Source organism: Corapipo altera, unplaced genomic scaffold, assembly GCF_003945725.1.
Source record: "Corapipo altera isolate COAL_440 unplaced genomic scaffold, ASM394572v1 98, whole genome shotgun sequence".
Taxonomy (NCBI): domain Eukaryota; kingdom Metazoa; phylum Chordata; class Aves; order Passeriformes; family Pipridae; genus Corapipo; species Corapipo altera.
Window position 1 is genome coordinate 2421555 of NW_020884914.1, and position 21022 is coordinate 2442576.

General features: G+C 38.4%; 1 protein-coding gene across 3 annotated transcripts in view; it reads left to right on the forward strand.

The window, feature by feature from the left end:
* The window catches only part of TXNDC11 (thioredoxin domain containing 11), a 23619-nt gene continuing 2597 nt past the window's right edge, over nucleotides 1-21022 (forward strand). The window contains exons 1-11 of one of the 3 annotated variants that reach the window (XM_027655071.1): nucleotides 1-136; nucleotides 422-638; nucleotides 1341-1438; nucleotides 3358-3487; nucleotides 10070-10163; nucleotides 11317-11429; nucleotides 12639-12839; nucleotides 15106-15889; nucleotides 18374-18519; nucleotides 19228-19337; nucleotides 20694-20774. In XM_027655071.1, the coding sequence (XP_027510872.1) occupies nucleotides 36-136; nucleotides 422-638; nucleotides 1341-1438; nucleotides 3358-3487; nucleotides 10070-10163; nucleotides 11317-11429; nucleotides 12639-12839; nucleotides 15106-15889; nucleotides 18374-18519; nucleotides 19228-19337; nucleotides 20694-20774 (2075 nt within the window). In that variant the 5' untranslated portion in view covers nucleotides 1-35. Of the gene's footprint in view, nucleotides 137-199; nucleotides 639-1340; nucleotides 1439-3357; nucleotides 3488-10069; nucleotides 10164-11316; nucleotides 11430-12638; nucleotides 12840-15105; nucleotides 15890-18373; nucleotides 18520-19227; nucleotides 19338-20693; nucleotides 20775-21022 lie in introns of those variants that run through there. The other 2 variants (XM_027655070.1, XM_027655072.1) reach the window with 2 other exon arrangements.

Below are 21022 nucleotides of genomic sequence, written 5' to 3' on the forward strand. Positions count from 1 at the left end.
TCTCTGTTTATATAAACATCACATCACAAAACTTTATGACCAGCGTCTCTTTTCTTATCAGGGTGCTGTTACCTAAAGTACAAGTGTTAAAAGAGGACGAGGCCAGGCAAGAAATCCAAAGAAATCACTCTTCCTTGTGTGAATACTCTGTGGCAGCCAGCTGTAAGAGTGTGAGCTAACGTGCCCAGAGACATAGTGCGTGGTGTCCCAGCGTGGCTTTGTAAAGTTGGGCAGGGTGATCTTTAGCTTTTATGGTGTTTCCTGAACCTGACTCACGTGGTGAGAGTTGGAGTTGTTTGCACCAATTTCCCAAGTTTTGTCGTTGCGTGACTTTTGCTAAGGACAAAGATTCTGGCTTCGGGCACACATTTAACTGCTGCTCTGCAGTCTCAGTAACCGCTCTCTTCATCTTTTCCTGCAGCCGAGCAAAAGATGTGACAATGGCAGCGAAGCTCCCCGTGAGTTTTTTCTCCGCGAGGTCTCCGGTGGTGGATCTGTTCCGGGGCCAGCTGGACTCTGCAGAGCAGCTCCGGCAGGACTCGGAGATCGTGCTCTATTTCTTCTACGCCCCGTGGTGTGGGCAGTCCATCGCAGCAAGAGAAGAGATAGAACGTGTGGCCAGCAGCTTGTCAGACCAGGTACCTCCAGAGAAGATACCAATCTTAAACGTGACCTGATAGCTTTTTGAGTGTCCCAGCTGATGCTGATTTCTGGCCTCCCATGGGAACCAGTAGGACTTGAATGCCCACATATTTGGGTAACTCAGCCAGTGGTCTTAATTTTAATATAGCATACAGAGTGTTAGAATAAATGGAGGCAAACTGTGATTCCTGCTCGGTTATTTCTGCTCCTGAATGGGGAACTCTACAAGTTTCTTGTTGTAAAGTGTTCTCAGATTTATTCACCTGCCTTCAGACAGAAATTCCACGGAGTTTGTTTCCAGTTCCAGGATCCTTGGAGACACTGGTAATCATATAAGATTGTAAGCTTTCTAGCAGTTGTGTACCTGTGAACACTTCACAGGTACAGCTGTCTTAAACCTCCACTTGTTGAGCTCCACTGCAGAAAAAGTAATTAATATGGGTTACAACTAAATCAGTACATTTGAAGGATTTAGGTGAAGAACCATAAAAACTAGAAAGAATAGCGACCAAAAGGATTGCTGTTGCAAAATGACAAAAAAAAGTCTTTGTGTGATAGAATTTAGAGCAACAGGTATGGAATGCTTAGTTGAAAAGGCCCTGAAAATAGCAGATGGAATAGATTATAAAAAGTACAGCTGGGATAAAAAAGTCATAGTAGTGTACTTTGTTAGCTGTGAATTTTTACCTGCTTTGCAGGTGCTGTTTGTGGCTATAAATTGCTGGTGGAACCAGGGGAAATGCAGGAAGCAGAAGCATTTCTTTTATTTTCCTGTGATACATTTATACCATCGGAGGTAAGATTTCTTATGTATGGTCTGGGCTTTTTATTGCTGTTTTGGGGAACAGAGATATCATATAAAATGCTGCAGTTTGAAAATGTTACATTTATGGCTATAGTAAACAGCTGTAGAGGAGGAGACTCTGGGTGAAGCTCATCCTGTGTGCTACTCAGGTGCCAGGTAGGGCTGTAAATGTCAGTTAAATGACATGCTGGGCAATTCTTCATCCTTAAAGAAATTTTGTTTTGCCTGTGCGTCTTCTGAAAGTTCTGCCTCCAATAAAAAGTAAAGAATTCAGAGTTATATATTAATTTCAGTTGACTACTTGCTCTGTAGATGGATTATATTGACTGGTCCTAATTTATTACAGCAATAAAGAATGTACTTAAGGGTTGTTGAAGTGAGTGGAATTCAAGTGCATATTTAAATGGCACTGTGTACTGAAGACCTCCTTCTAAATTTGAACTCACTTTTTATGCTCCAGATGTTGAGATATCATTGTATACAATTTTATATAACCTCATTTTTATTTTTTAGTATTTGTATGTATTATCCTTTTTTTTTCCTCTTTGTGTGGAGCACAAGGTAAGGAAGCACACTTTCTAATGCTACATACATAGTTTATCCCTTGCATTGTACTTTTGTACTCTAGTCTTGAACTGCAGCTCTCTTTCATCACAGAGGCTGGTTATGGTTTTTGGGGGGGGATTTATGCATTAAGGAGAAACAGTCCTGGTATTTGTTAGCTGAACTTGGAGTAGACACAGGTGACACTGGCATAATTCAAACTGCAACACAAGAACCTTACAATCCCACTTGGATGTACATTGACTTAAACTTACTTGATCTTGAACTTACAACACAATAGATGGATGCACTTGGGTATTATCAGTAACATTAAAACAGAGTTGCAACAAGATGAGGTGTAATTCTGTATTGATACTTCATAAAACCCCCTGGTGCCTGAGGTATTAAATGTTGAATGTGGTGTCCTGGGCATGTGACATGTTGAAGCACTGTGTGTTGCTGTGAAGGAAAGGTTTGTAATAAACCAGTGTAGGATGTAGAATAATCTAGTGGGCTCTAGAAGAACTTCAGAGCACCTGAATAGAGGTACCTCAGTTGTCAGTTTGATATTTTCCAATGTGTCTGTACAAGCTATACAAACTATATTAAAAATGCATCCCATTAAATTCTTCAGTGGAAGTGGACTAATTCTTTGTGCTTTTTGTGTTTGATTTCATTTTGGACAGTGATGCTTTGTCCAACCTCATGATAATAAATCAGGTGCAGGATTTCAAGGGGATAAGGGGAACCTCTGGAAATCGTATCTGCAAGACCCAGCCTGCCTTCTGTTTTAGCACTGCCTAATGTGGTGTGAGCTGTTTTATCAGATGGCTGGGAGGAACTCTAGATTTGTTTAGTTTGTTCATCAGTCGTAGGCCTGGATTTGTCCCTGCCTTACTGATTGCTTCCTGTAAAAGTCTGTGTAAAAATATTGCACCTTTCCAGGTTGATACTGTTTGAGATACTGAAAAATCAAGTGAAAATAGTGACATTTTTTCAGATCTGTACTTTTAAGTCACATGTGTGTAAGTCACATGTATTGGTCACATGGACCAAGCACAAAGATACGCATGTCATCATATCATTTATACCTGCATTTTACCAACTTTAATGGGACTCAGAAGTGTTCTCCATCCCTCTGTCCTTACCAACACACTGCCCCTTCCCACAGAATGTTTGGGATTCCTGTGCTGTGCTTTCCTCTGATATCACAACTCCCCATCAGTCACCGAAGCTGCTGGTAAACACGGAGAGCGATTCCCTAGAGGCTGAGCATGCTGTCTGTGTAACTCCTATCTGCCACCCCCAGGAAGGACTCTCTGTTGTTAATTTAAGTCTTAATGTTCTATTATTTTTTTTGGTACTAGTTTTGGACCAATTGAATACAAAGGCCCAATGAGTGCTGTTTATATTGAAAAGTTTGTTCGCCGGGTGATGACACCACTACTCTACATCTCGTCTCGATCAAAATTACTAGATTTCCTCTCAAATTATGAGGTACTTATCTCTCTTCTCTAGCTTTACCACTGTGGTTCAGAAACAGTTTGACTTGTCTAAGGATTAAATTTGATCTGCTCCACTGAAATCAGTGCCCTGTAAATTTGTTAAAATCATAAAAATATTAAATGACAAATTCATAATGTTGGTTCCCTGTATAGTTACTCTTATGATTTAGTGATGCTCTTAATTTACAGTACTTTAGCATGTAGAGACAACAATCAAATTGTTACCTCACCAGAAAGTTACATATGAACAAGAAATGAGGAAGAAATCTTTTCACAAAAATCTTCAGTCTAAGTTGGGACAGCATTTGAGAAATATACAATCATTATTTAATCTTTAAAGGAATGTTAAGCCTTTCTTGTAGGATAAATCTGTTAAGTAAAAACAAATGTGAAATTAGTTGAAATAAGAGCTCCTAACCACATTGTATGGGGGTAACTTCATGGTTTTAATCCACTGGGACATGGTGTTTTATTAATTTTTAGTCTGTTGTTTTCAGGGGTGCCAAGACTGGTAACAATACTAGTGGATTAATAACTTCCAATAAGACATCATGTACTTACAACAGAACCATTTCCAGTCCCTTTATAACTGTTCATTTCTGTAGTGCACAGTGCAGAAATACAACAATCTTACTGAACCCCGAGCTGAGTGACAAATCCCTGCTGTAGTAGTGGGTACAACGTGTGAGGGACCCTCCAGTGTCCCAGAATGAAGCAGATCCTCTGGGAACTGGGGCATGTCCTCATGACTGGTTCTGCTGCAGGATGGAGCAGGTCCTGTGTGTTAAGTGACAGCGGCCACGGCGTGAGGGGACACACGCTGCTGGTCACTGTGGGCAGGGGCTGTGCTGTTCCTGCCAGGAACTGTTAGTGGGCTTGGCTTTCCAGTGTTTTAAGCATGGAATGTGAGTCAGGAGTAGTGAGTTGTGTGCCTGTCTCTGGTGCTGATACTTTCTGTGATCACAAGCATTTCTGTTGTCCTCTCACTGCTTCAGTTTTGCCATTCTAAAATGTTTTTCTAAAACATTCTTTTGCCTCTTAAAGAGATCTGAAAACAGCCATCCTTGGGTTTCGTCTGTGTTACATGAATTATTTCTAGGTAGTCTGCAGAAGATAACTAATAAGCTTATTGTCATTAAGTTTGAATTTGCTTTACAGTAAGAGGTGCAGTTCTATTGGAAAAAGGTTAAGATAAAAGGCAAACTTAGGAGGGAACAGAAAATATTTTTTAAACACTGCTTAGCAATTGAACAGTTATTTTTGTTTCTGTGTTCAAACTTCCCCCATTCCTGTGCTTGAAATTCTGTGGCTCCAAATGCCAAATCTCTGTTTATGTTCAGCATTTGTTGGTTCTTTTTTTTTCCCAAAATGGCCCAAGAGTAGAGTCTGATCTGTCATGTTGCCCTGCACTCATTTAAGGCTGAGGTTGTACCACTTGGTACAGTAGCTTGCCTCTGTAAAGTTAAGCAGGAAGAAGAGAAGGGGATACAAAAATAACAGATAAGGTGGAAGAAACAGGATTGTTTATGAAGGTGGATGGGAGGGAAACATAGTCAGACCCAAAGGAAAAGATAGTTTTAAACCAGAAATAAACAGGTCATTTCATAATTTTAAACAGAAATGTGAACTATTTCTAATGATTTCCATGCAAATTGAAAAACTTAATACCATTTGTAGAAAGTACAATCCAGGACTGACTCCTGTGTTTAAGAAGTGAGGAAGTTTGGGGAATAAAGTAGTCTGCAGGAAGTGCACGCATGGCACAAAGTAATTGCAATTTTGAGACCCTTGGCTAGTGTCTTCCTTTGATTTTTGATCTTCTGTATGTAAAAAATACTGACTTTTAGCAGAAATGAAAGGACAGAAGACTGTCAAGGACTGCTCATTGGGCACCTTGACCACTGCCTGCTGGACCATGTTTTTGTGGTTTCTTCGTTGAAAAGCTGATTAACTTGAAGCTCAGAGTTCCTGAAAGATTTATCGTCGTCAGTATCTAATTGTCAGCCCTTTGTTTTGCCAGCGAATGGGTTCTGCAAACAAAAAGAAATGCTGGTGAACAGAATCCAGCTAAATGTAAGGACAGGTGGTGTTTGTTCCTTGTTGTTTTGTCCCGTCCTCGACCCGATCACGACTATCGTGACATGCTGCGCTGCTCTCACAAGAGGGCGCTCAAACCCCGTGAAAACACTTCGGGTTGAAGACGCCGAAGTTCAAATCTGCGTTTTTTGATACTGTTTAAGGTTGTTTTTTGTGGTTGTGGAATGATACTAGTGCAAAACTAGAACTGGATTAGAATTAGAATTTAATTTTCGAGAGCAAGGAAAAACCCCCCATTTGGAAAGCAGTTAAAATCTTGGGAGTGTATAGGAAGATGTAAGAGGAGAAAGATCTGCACGTTCTGCCATAACTCAGGGTACCTCTGAGTACCTGTAGTCATTTTGTTTTCTCAGCTGCAGAGATGTAACAGTTTCACTTTAATCCGAACTGGCCTGGCTGATTCCTCACTGACTAACCCAGCTGCTAGAAATGCCCTTGTCCTCCCGAGGCGCAGGGCAGGAAACATGAAGCCACTGTAGTTACACCAAAAGCTTCACTCATTTATGAAAATTAAATGTGCCCAGAGAGCTCATCATTTTCTGGCTTCAGGAGAGCTGGTCTCTCTGGGAGGGAGCTGGTGTGTGTCTAAACGTGATGTCAGCTCTCTGCTCCGCTGTATTTGTGTGGAAGTGCTCCCTGAGCATTAGCCAGCTGGGTAGGATCTGACACAGAAGGGGATTCAGGTTGCTTTTGTGTGGGATGCTGAGGTGCCTGTGTTAAATGATGGTGTGAGAATTTGCTTTCAGTTCTGGATATCCAACATTTTTAATGTCCTTGGAAAATGAGCAAACTCTTACTGGTAAATTTAATTAATATCAATCAACAGTTTCTTTGCATTTCTACAGTGTAGATTTGCTGCTATGTAATATTGGTTCTTCTGTTCCCCAGAGAAAACACATTCCTTTCCTCTTGCTGTTTTCTTTCCTGTGCTCACAGATAAAATGAGGCAGGAATTGCCTGTCTGCACAAGTCTGAGATTCTGAAAAGAATCATCTCCCTTACTTCAATGTGACATAGCCAATACATTTTTTAAAAATTACAAATTGGGGTAGAAATAACTTGATTGAGTATTAAAAACATCTGATTGTAAAAGCTAATCAGTAGCTGTGTTTTTTTCCTGTTCTCTGTTCCCATTATTTCTCATTTATTGGCTTTTAAATTACAGAGCTCTTTCATCACAGTCATTCAATACTGTCTTTCTGCAGCTCTTCCAGTCAGCTGTAGTTCCAGTGATTCCAAATAACCTTTGCAAATTTTGTTCCTCACCATTCTCTCTCTTTTCTGAAGTCCTTTTAGGAATGTTGAACTCCATGAGTATCAGTACACATCCTTAACTCCATGAGTATCAGTACACAGCCTGGCTGACTGTCTTCGGCTGCCAAAAAAAAATAACTTCTACCTGTAGTTTTTTGTCTTTTCTACTGATCTAGAAAAGGACCTTCCATGTTATTCCTTATCACCTTACTTTCTTCCAAGGTGCTTGGTAATGTCTTGTAGGCTTTGTGGAAGTACAGCATGCTGCATGGAGTAGATCAAGCATCTTCATGCTTGCTCATCCCTTCAAAGAACTGTGGTAGATTTGAGGTGTGGTTCTGGAATAAAACCATGGTGGCTGTTCTCCAATAAAAATTACTCATCTGAAGATCTCTGTTAATTCCAAAAGTTTCCATGAACTTGCTGTTTTGTAATTGTTGGGATTCTTGTCAAGTCTGTTACTTGATTTAATTGCATCACACACCACTTTCTATTCTTGCGGTGCAGAGACCAAGCAAGAAACAGGCTCCACTACAGTTAATGATTCTGTATTTCCATATATGAGTTTCCTTAGGAGATGGTACTAATAACTCTTCACTATTGACATCCTCAGGTTTGCTCCAAAGCCTTTCCTACAGACACTCCGTTTGAGACAGGGGTTGAAAATTGTTTCATGGGAAGAAAAGCTCCAGCAAGCTCTGTTCTAGCAACACCAACACTCCTAATGCTCCTAACAACCCCTGTGTCACATTACAGTGTTTTATCCTCCTACTTTGTATAGCAGCAAGTCTTATCCTCTTCCACTAATAATTCCTAACTGCCTGCATGAAGGGGGTTACCCAGAGCTCCACAGAGATGTTGCCTGGAAGCAGCTGACCATCAGTAACAGCTTGTATGTAAAAAACTCATAAACTGTTTGCAGACAGCTGTTGCTGCAGCACTTACTGAGTGTTTTGGAGGGTCTTACATGAAGTGGGAGTTGTTGCTGTCAAGCTGCTCGTGGCCTGCTTGCATTCCAAACTAAGAACCTCTTCTTTGCATCGAGATCTTTCCTGTGAGACTTGAATCTCGCTTGTACAGAGCAAGAATTCTTGTTAGTCACCATGCCCTGGAAGTGCTCAGCTTTGTTAAACGAGCAGAGCAGTTGGTGTGAGCAGCTGAATCTCTTCGTTCATATAGGTGGGAACATTTTTGTGGTACTTGAGAAGAAATGCAGCATTTTAGTCACTGTCCTCCTGGGTATAATTGCAGCCTATCACAGGGCAAAAATTCTAACTCCTCTGGGATGGTCATTAAAAGGCCATTAATTAACCAGATTACTGATTAGGCATATAGCATTAGTATATGTTCTCCTACTACAATTTCTTTTTTAATTGAAGTCTTAAACTGCTGTTATTGTACAACAGAACTGGCAGTCAGAATCAGAATGTTACCTTTTTAAATATTTAACATAAATATTTCTACATCTGACTTTTGGCTTCTTGTCACATTTTACTGTCACTTTTGACTCTTCTTTCATTCACTGTTTGGTGCCATAAGTTTGCTTGGTATGGGATTAGTATTCAAAAATGGTCCTAGGAAATGAGATACTACAATTTTGATAATCTTATCTGTCTTCTTATTTTGGTTCACTTGAATGCTTTGAAAGTTTTTTATAAGGGATTGTTTCTTTTACTGTCTTAATTTGGAACTAGAAAAAAAGATAAACATTAATTACTAGCCTGTTTGTTGTTTAAAAAAGAACACTGCTGTGTTTTTTCACTACTACTACATTTATATTTTTACTTCCTTCTTGGCAATTATTATTGCATAAATTTCACTAACTGCTTATATCTCATTTTTACTATTGATAATTTTCTTGGGGTACCTCATAAGGAATCTTTATGAACAAGGGTCTTGTGTTTAGCATTCATTCATAGAAGAGAATTCCTGCCTAAAAAGAGGAGGTCATTAGCTGGAATGGGCAATGTTATTATTGGAGAACATCCTGAGATCACTAATTCATAGTGAGTTAGGTCAGTTTGTATGACTGAGATGAATATCTGAATTCATATTAACAATAGGAGGTAAAATGTATGTTCATGTTTTAAAAAGAAATTTAAATTTTTTTATGTAAAACTCAACAAAAAAAGTGCAGGCTCTGAAATGCCAAATGAAGATACTTATGTGAGAATATATTTACCACACAAATGGGTAATTGGGGAGTCTGGAATCTCTTGTTCCACAGCAATCCCTGGGCTGCTCTTGCTTTGTGTATCAAATGCTTTCTGTGTGCACTGGTGGAACTGGGAAACAAACAATACAAAATAACCAAATTCCATCACTTACTCTGTCCTGAAAGTTTATTAAGCCAACTTGAGTGATGCATTAAAACCATAATTTAATAGTAACTTTTAATGGAATATATTTTGCAAAATTTAGAACTGAAACTTAACTGAAACATTGGAACAAGAGAAGTCTAGACTATGCACCTCTCTGTTCCAAGACAGCTTCTCCCAGATTCTCTTCCTGAATTTCATATGAAGTCATTCACCTGGAAAAATCAATCAGCCTCTTTGTTTAAGGATAAGTCTTTTAAATTTTAAATTGTCTCTTTGGCAATTTGAAGAACTTTGTGGATATGCTGATGGGATGTGGGGCTCTCCTTGTCTTTGTGCAGCTGGTCTGTCACTGGTTCTTGCAGGATATACTGAAAGGATTTACAGTGACTGATACCTTAAAGATGGGATGATCACTGGGCTTAGCAGTTCAGGTATTCACACACAAAGTGTGAATTCATATGTAGTTGCTAATTATGTGCAACATAATTATTGCTTAAGCTGTTTATACTGTGAAAAATCACATTTGACATTCCAATTCTAAAAGAAATCTTTATGATGCTTATGTTTCTTACCTTGGTGCTGGAACTGACTTACAAAATAGTTGCAAAGCAAATATGAATTGTTTTTCATGAACTTTAATAGCTAACATGGGCAATACACCATTAGAAACTCAGCATCCATAAACCCCTTTCTCATACATGACTTTTGAATGACAACTTTAGAACTGTTTTCTAGTCAGTCTTTAAATACTAAATTTTTCCTTGCAGTGTAAAGTGGCTGTTCTTCAGTAAACATTGTTGTCTTTTAAGAATTTGTTGTGGTTTACTGTAGGTGAATAATTGCTGTTCCCATATATTTATACTTGAAAATAGCTTAAATAACTCTAATTCTTCTTATTTCAGCCTGGAGTTGTGGGGTATTTTGAGTTCAATGCTTCACCTCAACCACCTGGTTATTTAACATTCTTCACATCAGCATTACATTCATTAAAGAAAGGTAAAAGCTTCGTTTTCATAATTTTAAGCATCTGTGAATGAGTTATGTATAAGAGCTTTAGTAGTTTTTGGCAATATTTTGTAACTTGGGAATTAATCCCTTCTGTGTGTTTTTGATGTTGATCTAATTATGAGACCATCTCATAGGATGCTTACATGAAAAGCTTATTATGTGATCACCCATCATGGAATGGAGTGTATGACAGGCTGCTGTCCAAAGATACACTAGGATACAGATTCCTCAAAACCCCCCACACAACCCATACAGAGCCATAAGCAGATTCCACTACTTCATTTAAGTGGAATCCAAGATCTTTGGTCTTATGCAACATGTGCAATGTCAGAGGCATTGGATGAATTTGACTTTGTCAATACTTAGTAACTGAATTCAGCAAAGTGCTTTCCTGGATGGACTCAGAGAGCTGGCACAAGGCAGCATGATGGGAAGGGCTTTCCACCCCTTAGTAATCTAAAATACAAAACCTCCTGTGTTTAAACATGCAAACTTTGTATATGATTAATACCTGTTTTTCCATCCTTCTGAATGGAACTATCTTGAAGTTAGGATTAGCACATTTCATGGATATTCCTGTCAGCAAATGAGGGAAATTAATACCATTATTTGTATATTTTACTGTGCCACTGGCTTGATGTAGAGCCTGTTCTGTTTTGTTCTGTGATTTCATTTATATGCTGGGACAGTTCTTTGCCACATAAAGATGAGAGGCAATCTGTCTTTGTGTGTACACATTTATAAATATAGACTATATATTTATAATAACATGTATTTAAATAATATGAATTTACTATAAATATGCATCACTTAAACAATCAGTGTTCATACATGTGTATCATCTTGGCTTTTGAGATGCCATAAAACATAGCAAAGTGCATCTGTGATACCAGATGCTATATTTAATAAGCAAATGAAGAAATTGGACCGTCCAGGTTGACATTCTGTATCCCCTCCGTGCAGAAGAGGAACACGTTTGTTTTTGTCACCGACTTCTGCCTCAGTCACCAGCGTTGGCAGCTGCTGTTCCCAGGTCCCTGTGCCTTTTCCCAGCAGTGCTCTGTGTTTTGGTCTGAAGGTGGTGCTCTGAGGCTTTCAGTGTGTGTAACTGTGTTTAAAGTCTGTCCCTCTGCCCTTGCAGATTACCTTGGGACGATCCGCTTTGGAGTGATCACGGACAGACGTGTGGCACAGGAGCTCTCCCTGGAGCATTCTGGCAGCGTGTATTTGCACAGGCACGCCAACACATCCCTTGTGAGTGTTGCACTTCTCTTCTAGTGACCCTGGGACAGCACGTGGAGGTTGAAGCTCTGTCATACCAGACCATGAATAAATGTTTCACAGAGCTTTAGGACACGGGATGTTTGAGAAGTATAATTTTGTACAGTAATACACATTTTCATTCTACCTGTCAGCAGCTGTTTGAAACAGTAGCTGAGACCCCAGCTGATCAAAACCTAATACCCCAAGCACTTCAGAAATCACTACACAAAGACATTTTCTCAAAGCTTCTACATCTTTCAGTGGATCAGAATTAGAAGGCTGCTTGAGTGAGGATATGGACAAAGAGATTTTGTGGAAGGATAGTAGGAATAGTGAAAACTTGCATTTTGTTTTAAAGGTATGACATGGCACTGATTAGAAGAATCACACAAATTAAATTAGCTGAATTTATAATAACTCTTACTCCATGTGCCTTATTTTTTTTGGTAAGCTAAGGCTGAAAATACTAACTTTCAGATTTGCTATTTGGCATAGAGACCTTCCCTACCCACACTGCTACCATGAGGGGAAATGCTGTGAGGATGGTATTGTGATGTGTATTTTATTTAATTGAAGCTAGGGAAGGTAGGGATTTTTCAGGTGAAATAACAAAATACATAAAAGACTATTGTCTATGCAAATTATTTAAGGTAAACTTGCCTGAATTTATTAAAATTGATCCTAGAAGCTGTGAGCACTTTTTATTATGCATTTCAGTAATTCACTAGTTTTATGATGCATTCAGTAATAAGAAATACCAGTTTTAAATGCAGTCTTGATGTCTGGGTCTTAGAAGGCTAATTTAAAATGAGTTAATATGGTGAGTTAGTAGTGGGAAAAAAATATTCTAATATTCTGTAAATCAACGTATGTGATGATACCAACTTAGGGCTCTTTCAATTACAAAGAAAATTTGTATTATTGAGAAAAAGTCAAGATTATAAACATATAATAAAAGAAAGAGGAGCTTCCCTGGTAGAATTCTTTTTGCTTGTGTGTGTTACTATAACCTGATGAGCATTTTGGAGGCTTTTCCAGAGGGAAAGAGTTTATGAAATGCTCAGGTTTGTTGACTGGTGTCTAATATCACATTTAGAAAGAGAGTGTTAGTCATTCCAGTAACAAAGCAGGCCGTACTGGAGAACTGCATTCATTACTAAACCAAGTGAGGACAAAGAACTATTCTTTTCCCCCTTCAAGATCTATCCAAAAGACATCATGAACTACACTGCTGAGAACATCTGCAAGTGGGCCCTGGAAAACCGAGAGATGCTCATACGCTGGCTGAGACCACACGGGGGGAAAAGCCTTCTTCTGAACAATGAGTTGAAGAAAGGACCAGCACTTCTCATATTTATACCTTACAATCCCTTAGCAGAAATTCATCCTCATTTAGATGAAGTAAGTGAAATAATTTATTTTTTTTTACTTCAGAAATAGTAGAACTTGAGAGCTGTAGTCGGTGGTCTGACCTTAATTTTATTTCATTTTATTTCGCTGTTCAAACTATCCAGTTTTGCTTAAAAACACTTTCTCAAACCATATTATCACAACTCCTTTACACTGGTTTGCATTCCACACAATGTACCTTTGTGTCATTCAACAGTTGTTTAGAACAAGCATCTTGATCTTCCCTGACCTCCTCCTTGTGGTGGGTGCTGTGGGAGAGATGCAGATCTTTGCCAGCTGGAACAGAAGCCTTGTGTGTTTTGTCCACCCCATTCTGTTTCTACTCTCCTACTGTCTTTCCAGAGGTGCTTGTGCAAGGAAGAACAGAGCTTTTATAAAACCAAACAGTGTTATTGAAGATTATTTAAAATACAGCCCAATCAAAAACCTACTCAGAACCACTCTGATTTTTATACCCCATGCATTCTTTAATCACCTTCCAGTTTTCTCTTCCTCTGCCATTATTTCTGTTCTGAACTGCCCAGGACAGGAGTTTGTGTAGCTGTGCAGAAATGAGGCAGGGAAGCTAACTTGGCTGAAAACCAGTTTTTTTGTCCCTGGGCTATTTTTCAGCTGGAATCCATCATCCCATTTAGTATAACACAAAGCTGCACATCCCACCGGTGATCCCACAGCTCTGAGGACAGTGGGGAACAACAGACAAGCATCTGTGGGAGACAAGAAGCAGGGCTAAGTTTTGGTGATAGTGCTGACTTACATCCATGATATCTGTGTCCTGGAAAGTGTAGGCCTTCCACATCAATATTGCAGTGTCTGTAGCAATAAGGAAAAAAGGAAAATAACTTAGGATACAATATTTAGCCAAAGTAGAAATAGACACAATGACAGCTAAACTTGACTGCTACAAGGTAGGATTGGGGCAATCTCTGCCTGGAAAAGAACTGCCATTACTCTTGTAGTAACCTGTCTTATTTTTGGCAGACTTAAATCAGTGATGCTTGTCACAGGTTAAACATTCTAGTAACAGGTACCACTTATTTTAGATCAAATCAGTGCAAGCTAAGATGGTCCATTTCAAATTTCATTCTGCTAAATAACAGTGTTTATCAAAATGTGAAATGAAATACAAAATATTCCAGTTGCTCTTGCATAGCTTCAGTTTGATGGAGATATTATGCAGTTTGTTTGCCATGGGAGGAGCTGTTTACTGCAGCCAGCCTGTGGGTTTCCTCAGGCAATGAACCCACTTGACTGTAAGGCAGTTGCAGGGACAAGGCTCCCAACTTTTATGTTAGAAGTTCTAGAGCAAAATTTGTTTTCTGATCATAGCTCACTGAAATGAGCTCAATACTGATGGTCCTGTGGCACAACACCCCTCCTAGATGTGACACTTCAACATCCCTTTGATAATCACGACGACTTCTGTTCCTCTGAAAGCAGTGTGTGTATGTTCTGGGTTTTGTTTAATGTGATAATGAGGATGAAAGGAAACTTCTTCTTTCATTTTCCTTTCTTGTGTGTTCTGTTCTTTGTCTCCTAGAAAGGGAATTCCTTCTGTGGTCCATACACATGCCTTTTTCTCTGCTTGTTTACCCATGGTTGTGAAAAGCAAAATGGTGATGGAGCACAGAAATGTTGGCACTGAGAGACAGGAGTTTTTTTCCTTTTTTCTTTCTTCTCCCAGTAAGTCACATTACTGTGTGCAAAATACACTTGCAGCATTGCAACTGTATGCCCATGGTTGGGAGAATACAGACATTGCTTCAGCACTCTTAATGATCGTTACAAAATCTGTGCACCACCTACACCAGAAGAAATCTCTATTCCCTTTTCATATGAGAGCACTTTATTTCCTTCTCATATTGGAAAATAAGGGAAATTCAGGAGCTTGGACTCGTTAATGCTTCGTGTTAGTGGGATTTAACCATAAAATGTAGTGTTAACTGCATTGCAATAAATATGATGCAAAGAGGACCTTCAGATTGATGTGGTGGACGGAATATTTTAAAGTGACTTTTTATTTGTCTGTATATTTAATGCTTATATGCTAAAATATCTGAAAATTTAATTTCATTATCAAGTCAGAGCCCCCTATAATATTGTAAGAAAAAAGAAGATTAGTCAACTTCATCTCTCTGAAATTCCATCTGTAATTGCATATATGTTGTTAAACCTGCAAGAGAGAGCTGCATTTGAGTGAACCACATACCATTAATCTTGATTTTTTTTCTTTCTTTCTTTTGTTCTCCCCTCATAGATTACCAAAGTGGCCTTGGAATACCACAAGTGTAACAAAAGCCAGGCAGCTGAGCCAGATCTTCAGCACTTAGGAGACACTGATTCACCAGCTTTTGATTCCTCTGTAACAGATGCACATGTGAAGCTCTCAGAACCCTTTTCCATCTCCAGGTCCCCCTGCTGTAACACGGTGGTGCTGCCACAGTGGCATTCCATCTCCAGAACTCACAATGTCTGTGAGCTCTGTGTCAACCAGACTCTTGGTGTCAAACCAAATAAAGTCCACGTGCCACACTGTAACTTTTTAGAGATAGAAGCAGCTTTGGACTCTTTCTACCTCCAGGAACATACCTTTTTTCAAGTTATATCAAATACCATAGAGTGCAGCAATTTCTTAAGTTTCTATAGTCCCTTTAGCTATTACACTGCATGTTGCAGGACAGTAAACAGGCATTTTTTAAGTTTCATTAGTTCTGAGAAGACCATCTTTCAGACCCCCAAAGTAGCATTTTCTTCCCATGGGAAGAAAGATAACACCCAATTTTCTATTCCTCACATTGAGGATAGGAATTGTTTTATTCCTGACCTTAATATTAGTAGTATGAACATTACTGGTCTGAGCTGCAGGACCAACAAAACCTTGAATCTCTATCTACTGGATTCAAATCTTTTTTGGATATATGCAGAGAGACTAGGAGCATCAAGATCTACTCATCTTAAGGAATTTGCTGCCATTGTTGACATGAAAGAAGAAGTGCACTATGTCCTGGATCAAAATCAGTCACTTGTTGGACCTACCCTGGGTATGGTAACCACTATCCAAATGCTTGAATTAAGAAAATTCTGTTTCCAAGTATGCCCAGTATTTCCAAGTATTTTGAAAAGTAAGACTATAGTCAGAATTGTAAATTGTAATTTATTCTGTTCTATTTAGTAGTTAACCAAGCAGTTATGAATTATTCTGTTGGCTAGAACAGAATCATGTTCTGGGTGGCATAAAAACTAAGTTTCCTATACCAAAAGTAACTTGGTTTAAAAGAAGTGAACCTCAAAATGTGTGTTTCTTGACTGTCTGATGCATTGAAGGAACTGGTAAAATCTAAATTAATTTGCTTGTGGAAAAAAAAAATTATTATGCATCTAACATATTTGATATTACAGAAGACATTTGTGTATTAGTGGTGGTGTTGATGTTTACTCAGCTGTTCTGTGTACTAAAATATACCAGAATTTTGTGAGATACCTCCCACTTACCAGCAGAGACTTCCCTATCCTCTTGACCTCTGAAACCAACTTAAATTATTGTAAATTGATTTTGAAAATTATGTCTGTTTTCAAGGTAGAGCTCTGAGGTGGTTGGGGCCAAATCTATCAGTGCTCTTTTTTCCTATCTGAATTGGAGGAGAAAACAAAGAACAAACCAAACAAACCAAACAAAACCATGAAAAATAACAGAGAAAAAAAAAGGGAAAAAACCCCAACCCAAGGATTGCAGTTCTGATTTACTTACAAATTACTGAATCAAACAAAACATGCCTAACCACGTGCATTTGCTGCTGTGCAAAACTGAGTCTGCCTTTGGAAAATACTGGGTTTTTTAATGTTACCTATGTAAGTAAACATGGAAGGAAATTCAGGTGAACATACTATTAAAATAAATTGTTCCAGAAGGTATATATATATCGATGTAATTGTTACAGCACTAATTACAGTCCCTTTTTGCCATAAATCTCAGTACAAAAGGATGCACAGCATAGAACAAGTGGCCATGGTCTTGATAAGGATCACATCCCGGCCTGTATCTTGTCTCCATCCCAACCCCCCAGGAAAACACTCTGGAAAAACAAACAAAAACCTCAGAGGCCATAAACAGATGCTTAGGAAATATTAAGATCAGAATGAGGAGATACAAATTTCCTTCCCCTTTCTGCTCCCAGTACTTTCTGTCCCCAACGTTTCTCGGGTCACAGGATTTCCTGAGCGTGACGGGGGTTTCTCTGCTGGAAGGCTCAGAGTATTTCTGTGCCGTCACTGGAACTCCCAGAAGACTTTTGCTTCTATGTATTTTGTCAAGGATTCAGTTGTGATTTATGCTTGGGTTGTGTGGCTTTTTAAAATTTTGTTTTATTTCCTTAAGCCTCTTAACTTTTAAAATTTTATAAGAACAAAACGGATCAGTGTTTAATACCTTTAACAGATCTCAGTCTTTACAGGTGGTTTTTAAAAATCCAGGAATATGTCTCATTTTCCCCCTTCCTTTCAGTTACTACTTAACCATGCACAGATAGTCCAAATCTGGAGATCTAGAAAGAAAAAATCCTGTTTTGGCCTAGTGTAAGAATTTAATGAAATGCTGAATAGTAAATATGAAATTAATTGTCCTGCTGTTTGCATTTCAGAGATAAACTTGATGATCTGGTATTTTGTATGTCTGTACAACAGTGCAGGTTTTACTTGGGTCTAGTTTTTGTACTGGAAATACAAGCACAAGCTATTTCTATTTGATCCAAGAATTATTTTTATTGTTTTTCATATTATACCTTTTGTCTTGAACTTTTGTTCGTATTAAATACTCCTGGTTTTTAATTCATGGAATAATGTTTCTCCATCCAAATTGAGTAGAAGGATATCTTGCAGCAATTTAGAAAACATGGTGTAGGCTCAGTGTAGTGTAGCTGAAGGTAGTTGAGGACTTTGTAGCTTATTTTAAATTTTTACCAGTGACCAGCTACTTGTTAAATATCATAAAATTAAGGAGAAGGTTGAACAAAGAGGAAGGTGGTCACTTGTAGACAAAAGGGGCTGGTCAGATTGGCATGGGAATAGCAGGGTACTTAAAGGTCAAAAGAAAAGGACAATTGCAGAGAAAGGAATAAAAATGGAAGAATAAATGCAAATAATTGTGGACCTAAGCAGAGCCTTCTAATGTAGAAAGTAAAAAATGGAGAGAGGATATTATGATACTATAGCAGGTTTGTGGTTAGATAGAAGCATAGAGAGTAATTATTATAGTACATTGAATAGGGATGGAAGGAAGATTAGAGACTAGTCTGGCAAATGAAAAGACTGTAATAAGAAAACAAAAAAAAACCCAGTGCAACTTTATCTTGTTTTCACATCAGTTGTGGTTACTCAAGAGTTGATACCAAACTGTCAGAAATTATTGACATGAAACCAGGTTTAAATTTGTATTTTCTCTGTAAGTTCTTCTGAATTAAAGAGTAAAAACTGCCAAAATCACCTCTGTGAAACTGAAATAACCTTGTTGTGTATCAATTTCATTGCAGAAAACTTCATTAAAAATTTCAGTGTTCTCTACAGTCCCTTGAAAAGGCATCTTGTTGATGACCCTTCAGCCCATTTTCCAGAACAGCGTGTGATCACAGAAGTGACTACTCACACCTTCCATGAGACTGTGTTCTCCAGTGGAAAGGTACAACCTCCTTCCTCAAAGGTTTCTTGCATATCATTGCACAGATTTTAAGGAGGGGGTCTCAGTCTTGTTTAATATTGATGTGCTTTTCTTGCTTGAAACATGAAGTATGGTGTTTGTAAGAATTCAAAAGCTTTCCAGTTGTGTGCCATGAAATGCTTTACATAAGATGCTATCCTGAACAGGAGTTAAATTACTTTGATTTTTTTAATATATTAAGGTTTAATGTCCATTGTTGTTCAAGTCTGTAGTGAATGTCTGCATCTCCAGCTGGTTTCCAGCAGCCCTAACTCCTGCTTTGATAGTTAGAGGCAAAAAGCAGAAGTCTAGACATCATCTTCTTTTTTTCTTTTTCTTTCCCACGTGGAATAGACAGTCACTGTTAGATACATGAGAATTTAAGATTGCAAAAGAATCATGGCAAGTGTAGTAAAGTTTGGTGCATTTTCACTTCAAGGGAATGATCCTAAACTAAATAATCTTCTCTATTTTGTCATTATGGAAGGAGAATTCCCCAAGGATTTTTGTGTGTTAACTCAGTAGTCAGAGGACATCGGTAAATAGTTTGTAATAAAATTTATTAATATTAAGATATAGTTTACTTTCACATTTTAAGGGTTCTGAGTTTTAGATGTTGTGAAAACCAGTCCTCCTTTCTGCAGATTAACTCCAACAGATAATCAAACTCTTCTCCATTTCATTTTCCAGAATGTCTTGCTGCTCTATTATGCACAGTGGTGTGGATTCTGTGCTTCCCTTAATCACATCTTCATTCAACTTGCTCGGCTTTTGCCTCCAGATAATTTCACTGTGGCAAGGTAAAAAATTCTAATTTCATCTCTCCAGAATAATGTCAGATCATTGAGGTCACCAGCCTAGAAAATAATTACTTTTTTTCTCTCTACAATCTTGCAATAGTAGATGTGAATGTCATCTGCTTCATTTCTCTTTGAACACAGTATTTTGTTTTCCTTTGTATAAATTTGGTGGTTTTCCATCTCACTACAGTAGTTATCCAGTTAATTTAAAACTAATTTTTAAACAGTGCAATTAACCTTGAAGCTTCCTAATTTCAAAAAGTGAATCAGTAACTGTTCCCCCTGTCTGATAATTTGTAGCAAAGATTAATATGCTGTACTGCTGTGTGTGAGAAATTGTTTGAGAGGCAAAATGCATCAGGTTTTTCCTGGTGGGCAGCCAAGCATCACTGCTGCCTGTGCACTTCCCTCCCCATTCCCAGTGGGATGGGGAAAAGGGAGGAAGAAGAAAAGCAAGAAAACTTGGAGGTCATGGTTAACCCAAACATTCTTGCTCCTCATGTATTCGATAAGACATCAGTATTTACAACATCTGCTCTGCTTACATCTTTGTTTTATTCTGATGGAACTTACTCCAGGAGGCAGCATGAGATGTATAGAAAAAACAAGCCAATTAAAAATCTGGAGTCCCATCACCTGTTTATAAATTGCAGCTTTATTCCCACAGATGTGATGCTATTCTCAAGCCTACACCCCTTCTCCTTCCCAACTTTGAAGTTTCTTCATTTGCTCCATTATTTTCACTGCAGTATTACTGATGTGATCATCTGCTTTTTGTAATTAATAAGAATTTTATTTGTGACAAAGAAACTCTAAGATGCAGAGAGAAATGTAACAAGCAGTTGAACAGGTGTTTCATTCACAAAATCTTGTGTTCCTTTCTACACAGAGCTTTAGAAAAAAAATGTTCCCTTAAGAATGTGCTTGTCCTTTGAAGAAGCAAAAGTAATTTACTCCCCAGACTACTTGAGGAAACAATATTAATGGAGTTGTACTTGAGGAACAGGTTAATGAATAGAAATAACTTCAGTCTCCTGTTGAAACTGTTAGGCAAGTCTGTCTCAGGGAAGGAAGGTGTGTACACAGTGAGGGTGTGCACATAGTGAGCAACTGCAGTTTCACTGCTGGGTGAGAGCTGTTTTTTCTAGGGGGAAAAGACCCCCACAGATATTTGTCAAATTGAGATTTATCATCTTGAATATTAGTCGTTAATTCTGCTGACTCACGCACACATTTAGATTTAACTTTCACAGATACTTACATTTCCTTCTTCCCAATCCCTAAAATGGTGTTTTATAAGAAAATACAGATTGTTCATCTGCCTGTTCTCTTCACCAGTGTGTCTTTTCTTAACAGAATTGATGTAACTCGAAACGACCTTCCCTGGGAATTTATGACAGACCGTCTCCCAACCATTTTATTTTTTCCTTATCAGAGGTAATGTAATTCTTTTCCCTGTGGATTTTTAAATTTCATTGTACTGAGTTACAGTAATTAGCTGGTTACATGTCTTAATGAAGAAAAAAGTCAAACAGTAATCCATTGCCATATATGCATTCTTACTTCATGCATGTTCTAATTCTAAAAAACCCCACCAACAAAACAACAAAATAACCCAGCCAACAGTCACGGATTTCCACCCTTCTCCCTCAAGAACCTTAGCAAATGGTAATTCAGACTACTGG